Source organism: Aspergillus viridinutans (assembly GCF_018404265.1).
Source record: "Aspergillus viridinutans IFM 47045 DNA, scaffold_9, whole genome shotgun sequence".
NCBI classification, from domain to species: Eukaryota; Fungi; Ascomycota; class Eurotiomycetes; order Eurotiales; family Aspergillaceae; genus Aspergillus; species Aspergillus viridinutans.
The window spans coordinates 1,639,611-1,654,296 of NW_025091225.1; the positions used below are offsets into that span (position 1 = coordinate 1,639,611).

The following is a 14,686-nucleotide window of genomic DNA, read 5'->3' on the forward strand; positions in this document are numbered from 1 at the left end:
AGTCTGAAAGGATCCTGAGAGAAGCGGTGTCAATTGCATCTTTTCATAGGAGTCGAACTCGGAGTTATATATACCTCAAACTCGCCGTGATTCCCCTCTGTAGGGTCGAATCCGGAAAGCAGACAGCTTCCATTCTGCGCAACCTTCTAGCCATCGCGGCCAAATTCCCAAGCAGCGTGAGATGCGCTTCGAAGCTACCGACCGGATCCGCTTACGGCTCCATGGCAAGCCGCGGCTGCGAGGCTATTGATGAGAGACCCGCGTGCAAGGTCATGTGGTAAGGGGCCCTTCTATCCGGGGCGCGCTGGTCCCGAAAAGACACCTCGGATTATATTGCTTGACCATAATACAGGGTCTAGAAATGGGAGAGCTTACGCTAAAATCAGCGGTTCAATGGGTTTCGAGGGCAACCGCGGACCCGTCAAACCCTAGATGATAGTTCGAGATGATAGTTCGATGATGTGAGCGGTACTCACAGGGTCGGGAGGTTTATCAAAGTGATTTGCCAGCAAATAGGATTGCTTGGATGGGAGCACTCGTGGCAGGCAGAGTAAAGGGGAGACGAAGGCAAGCAGAAGAAGGCTTCGGCAGGGAACAACCCCACTGAGGCTATATTCAGATAGTATTTACAAAATGTGAAACATGAGAAACTCCTTTCCTTGAGGTAAGGCATCCAATATAATATTCCTCCCGGTACTGCGCGCAAGTATGCACCAGCCTACTCGTGCGGATATCCCCTCAAAGGTCGGGCCGAACATTCCCCTCCGAAGAGTCCTTGGGTCCAACGAGTCATCGATCACGGAATATAGGCACTGAGTACAGCACCGCTCCTCTGAAACGCCGACTTGATTGAACCGGAAATGCCAAACTGGGTGGACACTCCCTCCACCCGATGGGTAGAGTTGAGATTCTTGACGAGAACGATCTGATAGCACGCTGCTCCCCCTTGGCAAGAGACAATGGTTGCCCATGAAAGGAAAAACTCCCAGATCTAGAGTATATTAGAGCCCACTTTCAGAAATAGGAGAGTGAATGCTCACCCGATACCACTTGGCACCATATTTGTCCATGACGTTCTCACGGTTGGCCAGCCAGTTGCGATACCAACGCCAGAGCGTATCAGAATAATGGACACCAACGGTGTCGATATTTTTCACTTCAAAACCAGCAGCCTCAAGCTGATCAATAAGCCAACCCAGGGGAGTACTTGCATCTGCTCCGGGGAAGACATATTTGTTCATAAAGAGCCCCCATATCAAATCTTCATATTGCCAATACTTTCGTAGGCCTGAATATTGCAGTTAGAAGACACCATCGTCATCTAACATGTCATAGACTTGACGCAGGAAGCCACGAAAATGGCGGACACCCACATGCTCCGACATCCCAAGGCTAGTGATTTTCTTGTATCCCCCAGGTATCCGGGGACAGTCGCGATAGTCCATGCGGAGGGTTCGGCTTTGTGACTCCGCTATGCCGGCATTTCGAAGGGTCGTGTTGCCCCATTTCGTTTGATTGCGACCCAGAGTGACGCCGGTGACATGGGCATTGTAGTGGACGCTCGCGAAAGTAGCCAGGGCTCCCCAACCGCAGCCAATATCCAGCATAGAATTCCCTGGTTTCAATCCGATCTTCTCGCATACAACAGCTAACTTGTTGTCTTGAAGCTTCTCGAGTGACTCCTCCTTGTCAACATCGCTGATGATACCTGAAGTATACACCATACGAGGGCCAAGGAACCATGCGTAGAAGTCGTCGCCACGATCATAGTTGCCGCCTACCTGTTCCTCATCTACCTTCGGATTAGCTGCACATACTTGACTAGTTCTGCTGCTGGAAGAGGAGCAGGGAATGGTCTCATAGAAATTGATGTTGAGAGTTACCTTGAGAGCGAGAATGGACAATCAATTCCGGTATAAAACCAAACAAAAAGTGCCTGAATACGCCCCAGGAAAAGCTAAACGAGGCCCAATCATGACGGTACTCGAGGTTGTCCAAACAATCCCCTTGTTTGAACTCCACGTCGCCGCGAAAGTACATTTCATAGAACACTTCCATTGCAATCCTTCTTCGACCACGATATCTGAGGCGATCACTCTCCTTATGAAAGTGGAGATAATCTTCCACTGGACGACCTGGCACCTTGACCTTCTCATTAAGACGAGGGGATGTGGCGGAGAAGATGCTCCAGTATCCCATGAGAATCGGGACTGCAGTGACTATCGCGACAAAGAGAGCCAAGACTAGGCCACCGCCTATTTGAGAGGAAATGAGCCATGGCACTGCTATCAGAAGGATGACGAGGAGGACATTGGACCATGAATCACTTCCGGCACCATCTGCAGGTAAAGGGGGTTTTTAATGGCGGGAGACTATAGTAGAAGTGTGTTAGTCCTGCAATTCAAGGCAATTAGGCCTTCCAGAATTGCAACAATTACTTACTCTTGTAACCCGAACTCCACAGTGGTTCTTCGGAAATGTTTGCGATGTCTCTGGTGTTACAATGAAGTCGAGGAAAGGAGGCGACTCGGGGTGCTTTTGTGTCATATTGAGAGGCTGGGCGAAGACCAACAGTAATTTCTCTGTGGAGAGGAATGATCCGTATTTATAGCATCTTTTCTTTGAGAGCAAGCAACCTTTTTCACCGGTTTGGCAGGTTCCACTCTATGCTTAGCGACAGAATAAACCTATCCTATATTTCATGTCATTGTGGGTCTGGTGCTAGACTTTTTATCCCAAATCGACGGCTTTCCTTTTGTCTGACTTGTCATGCCGCAATAAGGTATACCTAGAGCATTCATGTTCAACGGCCCCTTGTCTGATAGCAATCAAACTCTCTAGGCTGCCATGTTCAGGCAGGAAGAGTAATAAGCATGTTCAATATGCAATATTCACGGCCAAGGGGCTGCTCAATCCCCGGTCATATTTGCCCACCCTTAATATGTCCGGGATCCGCGGGAACTGATCACCTGGCAAGCTTTGAACGTATTTGTCTCAGTGTCTTATCCTGGAGCACTGCTGGCTGAAACATGATCGGCACAGGCTTTCGGGTGAATTGTCCATATTCAATTATGCTGCCTGGATTCCATCCATACGAGATCCCCAAATCATCTGGTCATGGTTCTGCCAGGGAGAGTCGTAGAGACGAGATACGAGGATAGAGTACATACCCTCCAGCTTTATACCTCCACAATGACGGGATAATAGCACATTCGCTGGGGGAGATGTCGACATAATGAAGATTACGTTATGACATCAATTCCAAAGTTCGTTCTTGTCCATCCTGAACTGCAGTTGTATTACAAAGACTGCTTGTAGCCAGAGTTTTGATACTCAAGAAGCTATATCTATAATGTTTTGGGCTGCATTCAAATAGATTTGCGTGAGTCTTTGCTCCATCTTGAGGGGATTCGCTGTTGAATCCAAGCAGTCCATAATCCTGCTCAGATCCTCCATACTGGCGGCCAGATAATACTTGATGGTAAAGTCTACTGAAGCATCTACCGAACAGTGACACAGCTCGAAGGGCCCTTGCGAGATATACTTCGTCCTTTGTTGATTGTTTTCAAGTTTGCGAGGTGTGGATATATATGGTTTTCGTTTGTTGCAATCTCTTGAGAATCCCAGTCCTCAAGATCTTTTCATGGAGCATGTTGGAGCCTTTCTCCACTTTCGCCTGATATCATTATCTGATAGTCAAAAGTATTTTCGAGAGTTTTATATAAATCATTGACGCGATTATGGACTCGGAAATAGATGTTTGTGTTTGAATCGTCGTGCGTACCCTCTCGATACAGTTCCATTTTGAGACTTGTAAAATTTATAAGTGGGTATGCATACATCCAGAAGGGAACCAGGGCAAAATTGTGAGATACAATCATCAATGTCATCATTCGACTTTTAAACCCGTCCATTGATAAGTATCTCATGGCCGTATATACAGAATGCAGGCCGTACTAATCTGCATGTTATCACTGGCTGAAGGTATGGATCGTAGTCCAGAGTCTGGACTACAGGCATTATACCTGTACCTTATTATAAGTATTTTGTGAACAGTTCTATTCACATAATGCTTTAAGAACTAGAACATATGGTCTGTGTATAATGATTAAGATATCACCATTACTACACTACTATTTCTACTACAGTGGAACGGTTGTCTACACCTTTTTAGTTAAGATGCATTTCATGCCACTGGGGACATTTCGCAACAGATGACATGATTACAGTGGCAGACAGGGAATGGTAAAAACGGTACTCTGATATAAGCCACGAGCCACTATCTCACTGCCAGGTACGACCAAAAGAGAATTTGCATAGTGGCCTTTTGAAAATCTAACACCGGTCAGACTTCCCTCTGGACCGCGCAGCCTAATGCAGCGGGGGCTCCAACGGGTAGGCTTGAGGTCCGTTTGAGTGTTTGGAATGGTATAATTTGTCCCAGCGACTTTGCAACTGGCTCGGAGTCGCCCAGGCATTCTCTGGGTCGCGCAGCCATAGCCGAATAAGATGGCGACTAGTCAATCGTCAGTGGAACTACCAACAACAAATATGCGTATTTGGATGAAGCTGCGTGCTCACCGCTGCTTTGGGCCATCTTCATAACCCATTCGACCATGGAGAACGCTCATGTTATTAATGAACTGTATGTCCCCTTTCCTGATATGTATAGAGACCGCTAGTTTCTCGCAAAGGAATTGAATCGTATCTAGCGCCTCGACCTGCTCCTCAGTGAGAGTGATTGGCCACGATTTCGGTCTGATCTCGGAAAATGGTCGTCGCGAGTACTGAACGGTAATCCTCTCCTGGTCATGACCATTGGGCGGCAGATAGTACAGCAAGGGCCGCTGAACCGAGTAGTCCGTTCCACTGAAAAGGAGTAAGTAAGTCTCTTCCAGGGTTCCGGCAGGCACGTAAACATACATTGGCATAGGCCAGTTGTCCGCCAGTACCCGGACCAAGTCTGGCCGAGTTTTGGCTATTTCGTTGTACAATCTCCAGGTGCTAGCCAGGAGACTCTCGCCTCCAGTGACTGGCTCGTCCAGAGCATACAGGGAGACGATATCACCAATGTCACTGTGGAAGGTTATCTCCCTGTCTGTATGCCCAGCTGGCAGAATTCTGTCATCGTCCTTAGACTGGAGATAATTTGTTATGTGGGTGACCATCACATCTTCTGAGGTCTGGTTAAAATAGGAATTCTGTCTTCCGCGCACAGGAGCAATATGAGAGGATACCCCAACGTAGATAATCATATTTTCCTCGGCGTTGTAGTTGTCGACTGGTATGCCGCGAATCATTGTAAAGCCATAGCCTTTGTGAAGATTGTCTGAAACAGCACGAAGAACGTGATGTACGGATGGGAGAGGAAATGTTTCTGGATTAAGCTGATCCATAGGCTTTCCCAGTCCTATCAAGTCCGCCGTCTTTAGCTACTGGGAATTTGGGCAGAGTATAGATCGATGGCTTTACCTTGGAAATGTCTCAGGGCAGCATCAATCTCTGCTAGCTGCGAATCGTTGAGCTTTAACACACACTCGGTGCCATCATCACTCGTATGCTCCGCAAGTGAGAGGTCCTCCCCATCCCAGACCAGCTTTCCGCTCAACTGGCGAGGAAATCCATGAGGGAGCGCTGCATTATCATCCTTCTTACGGTGATACTTAGCGGCCCATGTGTCATGTGCCGGATAGTAAGGCACCGAAGTGTAGCCCGGGGCAATCACAACCATTATGAGATAAGAGGAAGTGATATAAGCTGACTGAAAGTGTCGGTTGATTGAATCTACCCCAACCAGGGCACAGTAGAAGTCATTTAAATATCCAGGAAAGGACTATCCCATGTAGTGGCATTCAGGCCAGGCTGGATAACATACAGTTGGTTACTGCCATCGGTACTAGATAACGTTACATTGCAGCCGAAAGAACGTCATTACACTCAAGCGAGTGGCTGTTCTTCCCAATCGAAGGCCTCCAAGCTATCAGTGGCCCTGCAACGTTGCGAGACGCAAATAGAAAACGGGGAAATTGCTTGTAAGAGTGCGTCTGCCGCATTCGTCTGCATATGCAATCCCATGTCGGATTGAGATAGAGTTGGTTCTGACAAATTTCTTTCCACCTGAAGCTCTAACGGCGGAGCCGTAGCATTTTCCGCAGATAGTCGAGCTAGAATTACTAAACCTAAGCTCATGTTGCTGTAAGGGCAGGGAGGGTTGTGTTGAAAGTACGACCTTCAGGTAGTAGCACCGCAACAGAACGGGCGATGTGAGCATTCCACTGGCTAGCGCAGCGCATAATGGGTTCCAAAGCTGTCACCAAGAGAGCGACCACGACATAGGAATGCTCAGACAGGGATTGATATGCTTTCCGTTCTGGATTGCGGGTTTACCATTTATTTACGTCCAGGGTTATTCTTCCATGTCCTAGACAAATGTAAAATTCAGGGAATTGCTTGACATAGCTGGAGAGTTGATAATTAATATAGAGTAGAGCTATCCCTTCTGGTGCCTTGATGAGAACTGGGTATTATAGGAACAACCAAAGCTGATATGTTAACGCATATCCCTGACTGATTCCAGCTAAAAACTGTCTACAACAGTAGCCAGGCTACTCAGACATGGGGATCTGTACAGGACCCTTTGGACCAGCGCTGCCCCCGGAATCCGCTTTATGGAAGGCTTTGGGCCCGTACCTCTCAGGATAATCGATAGCAGTGTGGAAGAGGCTATAATTATCCCAAATAACCAGGTCTCCTTCCTCGGCCGGCGCAGGCAAGATATATTCAGGCTTGAGAATCCGATTTTGGATGCCTAGAACAAAGTCTTGGATTTCCGTGATATCCTCAACGATACGAGGTTGCTCATCCAGTGAGTTGCGCAGGTAGAGCTTCCGGACACAGATGCCGTGAACCTGGAAGGCTCTTTCCCCAGTAAGACTATTGACCCATACCATGGGGTACTGTGTTCCCAGTCAGCGACACCGAGAATCAGAATAAACATCGAGATGGTGTAAACCGTACCCTCTTTACTGCAGTGGGATCGTAGTTTTCAAGCTCCTCCTCGGGAAGATGACCACCACCCACAATACCAAGACCGGTATTTTGGCTCTTGCAATGTTGAATCCACTTGAATGGATGAGGTGCATACTCCACCCAGCTATGATCGACCAGGTTCTTCTCTTCCAAACTTAGCATGTCATATAGCTGCACCGAGCTGAAGAAAGCAGTCCGTCCAGGCGGTATCTTCATGGTAAGACCAGACCCATCAGCCCATTCAACTGTAAGATCCGGTCCTCTAGGCTGTTTGACAATATGAAGACATGTAAACCACGTCGGCTCATCCCCGTACAGTGGCGCATCGAAGTGCCACCGCTGGAACCGAGTGAGTCCACTCTCAAAGGCTTCCTTCGATGGCGGCGAGATATGCCACTGATGGTTGAGGAATCGGTCAAGTGTCAGGTTCTTGTAGCCGTGATGATCCTCGCCCAGATATCCCTTGCCAAAGACACGAACATTTCCGGCTCCAGGGATACATCTTGCTCGCTATATTATATCTATCAATTCTGTACGACACGCATTAGGCAGAGATTACTTACAGTGAGCAACCCATTGCGATGGTCATTTGAGCCTTTTCCCTCGTCAGTGGTTTCCGGATCGAGGCTTCTGATCAAATCCCATTGTTTCTTGGGGTCAAGTTTGTGCTGGTCCTTTATGATAACCACTTTGTGACGCCACACCTCATCCCTGAGGATTTTGATATCATCGGCTGGTTTTCATTATATTAGATTTGACTCGAATGAAGGCCGTAAGACTCACAAGGGATGTTGTTCAGGTCAACGCCAGTTACAGTGGCTCCAAACTTGATTGGCATTAGTGTGATTAGACAAATTGTCTACTCGGATCACTCACGTTCCATTTCTCCTTCGACTTCCTCTCAAGGGGATTCACGGTCCAGGATGTAAGCGATCCCATTATGGAGGTGGAATCACACTGTTAGGAGATCCGTATCTTATTGCTGTTCTAGAAGGTGACTGACTTATTCGATGGCCAAAAAATGAGACCTGGCAAATGTTTCTTACGGTCGACAGCGGGTAATATACGTACATATCCAAGAGACTAAGGTAGGTGGAGCAATGTACAGGTGCAATGTAACAAGCTCCCGGCCGGGGAATCGGACCCAAACCCAAAATGGAGCCCGAATCTTCACCGTAACTAGAGAGAAATGAGGGAAATCTTGTACAGGCTCATACAGTTGAAAAAGCCCTGTCGTATAGTGCTCCCAAATGTAAACTATAAGGTCGACAGATGCTACCCGCAGCGAGCAGAAGGACGGGTCATGCCACAGAACAATGGTGGCATTGCCAGGTCCGGTAAAAGGAAAGTGTCCTAGCTGTACTCACGAATGCAGACTTTTTGGGTCTGTCACTTGTGGACCGAGAGTGCAAGGAAGAAGAGCGTGGTACTTTGACATATACTGCGCTCACGCAGCCACTGGAAGCATGTTGGAAAATAGACTTAGTATGATGCTACGACACGGATGTCTTACTGCATCCGTCAGACACTGCGGGCAGTGCCGGTGTCACTGGTCAAGGTATTCCTCTCTTGGTAAAAGTTGCATGAAGCTGGTACATTTGAGAGTCGTCTTGTGGAGTTTCCTAGTAAGTCTCAGCTTTTCGGGTTGATTTACTCCCTCAATATTGCGGTTCTACGCCACGTATACGAACATGAACGGCGGTCTACAAGGCTGATTATATGTAGCCTGCAATTTAGGCTACCTCAGACTGGCCTGCGCCTCTACACCACTCTAGCGTGTCCTTACCACAATATTGTTCACTTTTCCAATAGTGGAGCGAGTCAAGGGTGCCCGAAAGTGGTATTCCAGCCTCTTCGTGATGGTCTTTTCCAGAAATTTTCCCAATTAGCTGCCAAAAGTAGGAGTAGCGAAAGCTAGGTGTTAACTGTTCATTGTTCCCTTTATCTATTTTTGCCGAAAGACAGTTCCTGTAAATAACCATACCTCAACCAAAGAACTCTCGCGAGCGAGTAATTTCCACTCCAGTCCCCTCCGCGAATGCTAACGCGTTGGGTTTCTCTGCGCGCACTGTCACCAGTTCATTGCCGAAATCCACCGTGACAAGACGAGCAATAAAGACAACTAGAGCCTCCACTGATTTGAACGTGGTCTTGTCCACCTCCTTGAATAGTGTTCCTGTTAGTTTCTATTTCAACAGAGTATGAGCCGATATCATCATACCTCAGCAACAACCCTAGTCATCTCTTGATATATGTTCAGAAACTTCTCTCTCCAATGATCATTTCCTCGGCCCTTGATTTCTAGGGATACCACAACAGCCTGCTTCTCGAGTCTTTCGTGCGCGTTGACACCTATAATGCAATGGCAGCGAATATTTTGGATCCGGAAACCCTCTTCTATCACGACCGCTGCGACAGCATCCGCATGATTGTATCCCAGCGCATGGAGACTGTGGTGCAGAAGGCCACCCTCCGCGCGTAGGAGAGCCTTTGGAAGATATAGGCGGACTTCACACTGCCCAAAGTTTTGCTGCACAGCCCCCGGCCGTATGTCATTTATGACCAGACTGCGTTCATGCAGATATGCCAGAGCCAGGCTAGCAATTTTCCCAGCAAGAAGGGAGATATCTTGTCCTCGTTCAATGTGCAGCGACCCGTGCACGGGTTGCCCATGAAGGTTGACGACTGGGATCTGATTTTCTAGCCCTTCCCGTAAATTCGGCCATTCCTGGACGAGCTCCTCGATGCGTTGATAGAGCTTTCCGTAATCCAGAGACAAGGCGACCTCGTCCTCTTGGGCTGAGGCAGATACGGAGGACCAGGATAGCTTGAGCGACATGGCACATGGTTGCCTCCGCCCCAACCGGTGCCATGCGTCCGGGCCAGAAGGCAAAGGGAGCTCAACACTGCGAAGACAAATGTGGTCCACCAGCTCTGGTGCTGGTGGGATCTGGATAATGGTTCTGCATTCGCCCATGATGCCACGTTTGCTAAGATGTGCGGAGGAGAGGCAGAGAAAGAATCGGTGAGATCAGAGACAAATCACAGCGCCATTCTGTAGCTTGGATATAGGGCGCGGCGGAACAGGCCATACTTAGGGAGTCACAACACACAGAAAGGGAGTTCGGCGCCAGTTTCTTCAACAAAAGCAACGCCAGGTGCCATTCCGATGTCCCATGCGACTACTCTATCTTAGAGACCACACTCTTAATCCGGGCTGACCCTTAATCCTGCGCATCGTATCCTTCATGAAAGCAAAGGGTAGCCTAGGGTGTAACGTCACTGAGATAGCTCAGCACATATGATTGTGATCCACAAAACAGCGTCTTCGGAAGTCATTGTGAAATCTTCAAGGAAAGCTTTGTAATAATCAATCGCGTTACTGCTTTTGATTTCAATTTGTCAATCACTCCATAACCTATGTCGGACTTTATGCAAGGAGGTCATGTTGCAGTTACGCCATTCTGTAGCAACAAATGCCCCACTGATAATCCAAGACCGCATGCGTATATTTGTAATACTTCAATTATGTACATGTCAGAGAATGTGCAACAGCCAATGATCTGAGGCTTTCGTGGCAGATGCGTTCCAGGTTCCCAATGGCAGCTGCTCTTACAGTAGACGATCACGGGCGACTCGAAGCCAGGGATTTGCTGCAACTGCACTACATAATCTAGAAGGATAAGGTCGAGAATTATGGGGGAAATAAAACTTAAATTAGAGTCTACTGACGAAAATGTATCCCTGACCTATGTTGGCTTCATACTGCCCCATCTCGCTAGCCACCGAGGGTAATAATATAGGATTTCTCAACATGGACAGTTTGTACCACACACAAACAATAAAATCCATCCCCCTATGGACTTTGTCTCAGTTTGAGAAGGAACTGAAATTGTTCCTCAACATCTTTGTTCTTCTTGAAAATACCGGTCCTGCAGGCAGTCGTAGTCATGGAGCTGGTTTTTTGTATGCCTCGCATAACCATGCACATATGGGCAGATTCCATTACAACGACAACCCCTTGGGGCTTCAGAATATCATCGACTGCCTGGGCAATCTGCTGCGTCAGACGTTCTTGGACCTGCAGTCTGCGCGCGTAAACCTCTGCAATTCGAGCCAGCTTCGACAAACCCAATACACGACCGCTGGGCATGTACGCAATATGGACCTGTCGCACATGGTTACTTGTCGCTCAAGCAAACTGTTTTCAGTTCAAAGGATTGCCTACCTTCCCCATGAAGGGGATCAGATGGTGCTCGCACATGCTAAATACCTCGATATCGCGGACCAGAACCATCTCACTGTGGTCTACATTAAAGATGGCGTCCTTGGCGATATGCCATGCACATTCGTCGTAGCCTTTGGTAAAAAAGAGCATGGCTCTAGCGTACCGTTCGGGGGTTCTGAGAAGACCCTCTCTGTTTGGATCTTCTCCAACGTTTCTGAGGATGTTTCGTATATTGGCGGCCAGCTGTTTCTCCCGGTCCACGATCTTGGCGGCGAGGACGGTTCCTTTTCCCATGTTAACCTTTCGGAACGCCGAGTGAAAGGACCCTTCCTTACCTCTATCGTCAGGACTGTTAATGCCTGCCACGTCGCCATCGGCGTCCATAGCGATGGCTGTTTCCGCCAAGGCTGGCTTCTCGAGGGATAGAGCTGTCATGGGCTCCTGGTGAGAACCAACAATGACTTCTGACTCTGAAATCGCCATTTCTAATTTCGTACAAGGGTGTGATCCTCGGACAGATTAGTTCAATGCTTCGGTCCCTGGTCTCGATATACGCAAGACCGTACGTGGAGTTGGATAGTAGTGTCTCTTATATTCAGTCCGACGTATGCATTTAGAAAGAGGGTAGTCCCCGAGAGAGCAGCTCCGTATACGACTCTGACCAAGGTCATTGACGTGGACACTTTGTATAGAGTGCGGTCTTTGTCTGGTCGGTTCGAAGACTGCTACATGGTTAACTAGCATAGTGGGCATTTCTCCGGTTGCGTCCTTCAGCTGGGTTAGGGCGCTGTAACTTTGTCACCACCTCTTATTTGTCATGTTATAGGCTATTTCTGTCTTCCAATAGAGGCAGGACCCGCTGAGATGAAACTAATCCTGGGTCCCTAGAGAATGCACTATCATTGCAAAGTGAACTGTGGGGATAAGTGAATATGTCCCCGGCTCGGCGTTCCACTGCCTCCCATTTTCTTTTGTGAGGTCTTCAATATCTTGCAGCAGTTTAGCCAAACAGTCTCTAGGAATAACTTACTCTGCATTCTCGCAAAGTAATTACCGTTCAACTGCTTAATGACACTGGACGCCTAATTACTAACACATTGGATTCATTATCTGTAATGTTTGAATATTGCTAGAATATACCGATCCACAGTGTCTACCACGCCTGTAGCAAACAGCGCTTATTTTTCGGCGACATTAGGAAATAAGCTACCTGGTCCATATCCTCCGCGTCCATGCCTTCCAAGGTTGGAACACTTGCCTTAGGAAACGCGCGGAAGAACTCAGCAGTTGCAAGCCGGAGCTCAGCTTGCGCCAGATGCATACCGATACAGGAGCGAGAGCCGCCACCAAAAGGCATGAATGCATCTTTCATCTCCTTAGTAGGGTTCTCCCAGCGGGATGGATCGAATCTGCTATCATTAGCCTCTCCGATACTAGGCTAGCACAGTAAAGTATATCAACTATGCAATGGTATCGCTTACCTCTCTGGATTAGTGAAAATGCTAGGATTCCTGTGAACACTATACGCCTGTGTGGTGACAGTCACGCCAGCTGGAATCCAATATCCACAGAGCGTAGCTCCATGTTGTGAGACACGAGGCAGCCCAGACGGAACACCTGTATAAAGACGCAAGGTCTCCGTGATGACCTGGTTCAGATATGGCAATAGCCTGAGATCATCATGATGATAATGCTCTTGGACACCAGACAGCTCTGTTAACAAAGTTCTTTTGATATGAGGGTTCCGACAGACCTCCCACACAAGGTAGGTCATGGTAGTTGCCGTGGTATCGCTCCCAGCAATGATAAAGCTAATGGCCTCGTTGACGATCTCGGCTTCAGGAAGGCCTTCATTTCCGCCTCCAAATAATCGCGCAAAGAGTATTGGCTTCGGGTTTGGGTCAGTGGCGATCAACTTCTTATAACGCTGGACTGACTGATTCGCATATTGCTCCATGCGATGTCCGGCTTCAGCAGAATTCCGGAAGATTGGTAACGGGAACACGCTGGCTAGGCTGACCATGCGTGGGAAGGCAACCCTAACTGCTTCCATGGCGGACACTGATTCGAGGTCCATAGAATACTGGTTCTTCTGCTATAGGTTAACAACCAGTGCTCTACAGTAAGTCGACTAACCACTTACCTTTCCATGTTCCAACATATGAAAGGAATCTCCAAAACACAATTGCCCAATAACATCAGTGGCCATAAAGATCCACCACTTATACACGTCAACCGTACCCCTTGCTTCCATTTCTTCCTGAATCCTGCGAATAGCGAGGCGGACACGTGTTTCGATCAAGGGCTCCATCCGTCTCAAGGACGAGGCGGACAGGGGTGACGAGAGCAGTCTTCGTCGCTCGCCGTGGAATTTAGGATCACTCGAGTTGAACAAATTCTGGATGTCATATCGAGTTAAGTGGCGATAGAACTCTGATTTCATGAAGTTGCTTCCGACCCTATGAATCTCCTTCGCGGCGGTATGGTCGCTGATATCAACCTCGTTGGGGCCAACGCGAACGACTGGGCCTGAAGATCCGAATAAAACAGTCAGTCGCATTCTCTAGTTGTTTCGTTTTCCAAATCATAGCTGGCTGGGAAGTCCGGACTGCTAGCTAACCGTATTTTTCATGAAGTGAATGTACATATTTGGCTCGGTTTCCGGTAAGCCAGTGATACGTCAGAATAATATCTGTAATTCTGGAGATCCATGGCCCTGGCAAACAAGATAAAGGCCCATTCCATCGCTGAATAATTACCTGCTTTGTGTTAGTGAGATACACAGAGTATAACAGTCACTTCGAGGAAGCACCAAGGCAGGTTCATGGGTGACTTTCATTTGTAATACTGATTGCGAGGAGTAAGAAAGGCAGCATGGCCCAAGATAAGGGCAAGTTCCGTTCATCCATGGTGTCTAATTGTTCAAAACCGATACACTAAATAGCTCTGATGCAATCCTAAAAGGCTTCCATCTTCACTATCGAGGTCTTTGTCGCACGCCAGGGGCTGGGGTTGGGTCCTAAGATCTGATGGTGGGAAGGAATGCAATGCAACGCCTTGCATACGTGGGATAGAACCCACAGTATGAATATTATATAGACGAAATACTGAGAACTTCTCATATATAATACTATCTAGCTGCTAAAAATCCAAATATGTACCGCCTTTGGTTAAGCACTAAAGATGTGGTGTCCGGATAGCACATAGACTGCCGCAAACGTACTCGACGGTGCCATGCTAAGGTGGCAGATTCATTTATCAGTTTGCCCCAACGACGGAAGATCAATGGGTTCCATAAATCCAGGTTGGCTGGTGGGACTCGAACTGCTGATTTCTATGTCGGTTTCCAGGCTCGCGATTACTGGAATCCTTCATCACTTCAATGGTACATCTTCGCATTTGATGACTTGATGTTCCCCATTTTGCTTC

At 47.9% G+C, this 14,686-nt stretch overlaps 6 protein-coding genes across 6 annotated transcripts; all 6 read right to left on the reverse strand.

Moving 5' to 3' along the window:
• Positions 1–796: 796 nt before the first annotated feature.
• Positions 797–2,547, reverse strand: Aspvir_010164 (sphingolipid C9-methyltransferase 2; the record flags this gene model as incomplete). The annotated part of the gene is made up of 6 exons (XM_043273297.1): positions 797–991; positions 1,041–1,288; positions 1,313–1,792; positions 1,884–2,255; positions 2,318–2,372; positions 2,443–2,547. The coding sequence occupies 6 exons, from the start codon at positions 2,545–2,547 to the stop codon at positions 797–799; spliced, it is 1,455 nt and encodes a 484-aa protein (XP_043129232.1).
• Positions 2,548–4,577: 2,030 nt separating this feature from the next.
• Aspvir_010165 (TauD/TfdA family dioxygenase) lies at positions 4,578–5,731 on the reverse strand (the record flags this gene model as incomplete). Its single annotated transcript, XM_043273298.1, has 2 exons — positions 4,578–5,410; positions 5,473–5,731. The coding sequence occupies 2 exons, from the start codon at positions 5,729–5,731 to the stop codon at positions 4,578–4,580; spliced, it is 1,092 nt and encodes a 363-aa protein (XP_043129233.1).
• An 874-nt stretch (positions 5,732–6,605) lies between these two features.
• Aspvir_010166 (TauD/TfdA dioxygenase family protein) lies at positions 6,606–7,968 on the reverse strand (the record flags this gene model as incomplete). The annotated part of the gene is made up of 5 exons (XM_043273299.1): positions 6,606–6,956; positions 7,018–7,539; positions 7,593–7,762; positions 7,813–7,855; positions 7,906–7,968. The coding sequence occupies 5 exons, from the start codon at positions 7,966–7,968 to the stop codon at positions 6,606–6,608; spliced, it is 1,149 nt and encodes a 382-aa protein (XP_043129234.1).
• Positions 7,969–9,014: 1,046 nt separating this feature from the next.
• Positions 9,015–10,006, reverse strand: Aspvir_010167 (dihydroneopterin aldolase family protein; the record flags this gene model as incomplete). The annotated part of the gene is made up of 2 exons (XM_043273300.1): positions 9,015–9,215; positions 9,251–10,006. The coding sequence occupies 2 exons, from the start codon at positions 10,004–10,006 to the stop codon at positions 9,015–9,017; spliced, it is 957 nt and encodes a 318-aa protein (XP_043129235.1).
• An 879-nt stretch (positions 10,007–10,885) lies between these two features.
• Positions 10,886–11,740, reverse strand: Aspvir_010168 (GTP cyclohydrolase I; the record flags this gene model as incomplete). Its single annotated transcript, XM_043273301.1, has 2 exons — positions 10,886–11,197; positions 11,258–11,740. 2 exons carry the CDS (start codon positions 11,738–11,740, stop codon positions 10,886–10,888), a joined length of 795 nt encoding a protein of 264 aa, XP_043129236.1.
• Positions 11,741–12,410: 670 nt separating this feature from the next.
• Aspvir_010169 (cytochrome P450) lies at positions 12,411–13,817 on the reverse strand (the record flags this gene model as incomplete). Its single annotated transcript, XM_043273302.1, has 3 exons — positions 12,411–12,690; positions 12,739–13,349; positions 13,401–13,817. The coding sequence occupies 3 exons, from the start codon at positions 13,815–13,817 to the stop codon at positions 12,411–12,413; spliced, it is 1,308 nt and encodes a 435-aa protein (XP_043129237.1).
• Positions 13,818–14,686: the final 869 nt, after the last annotated feature.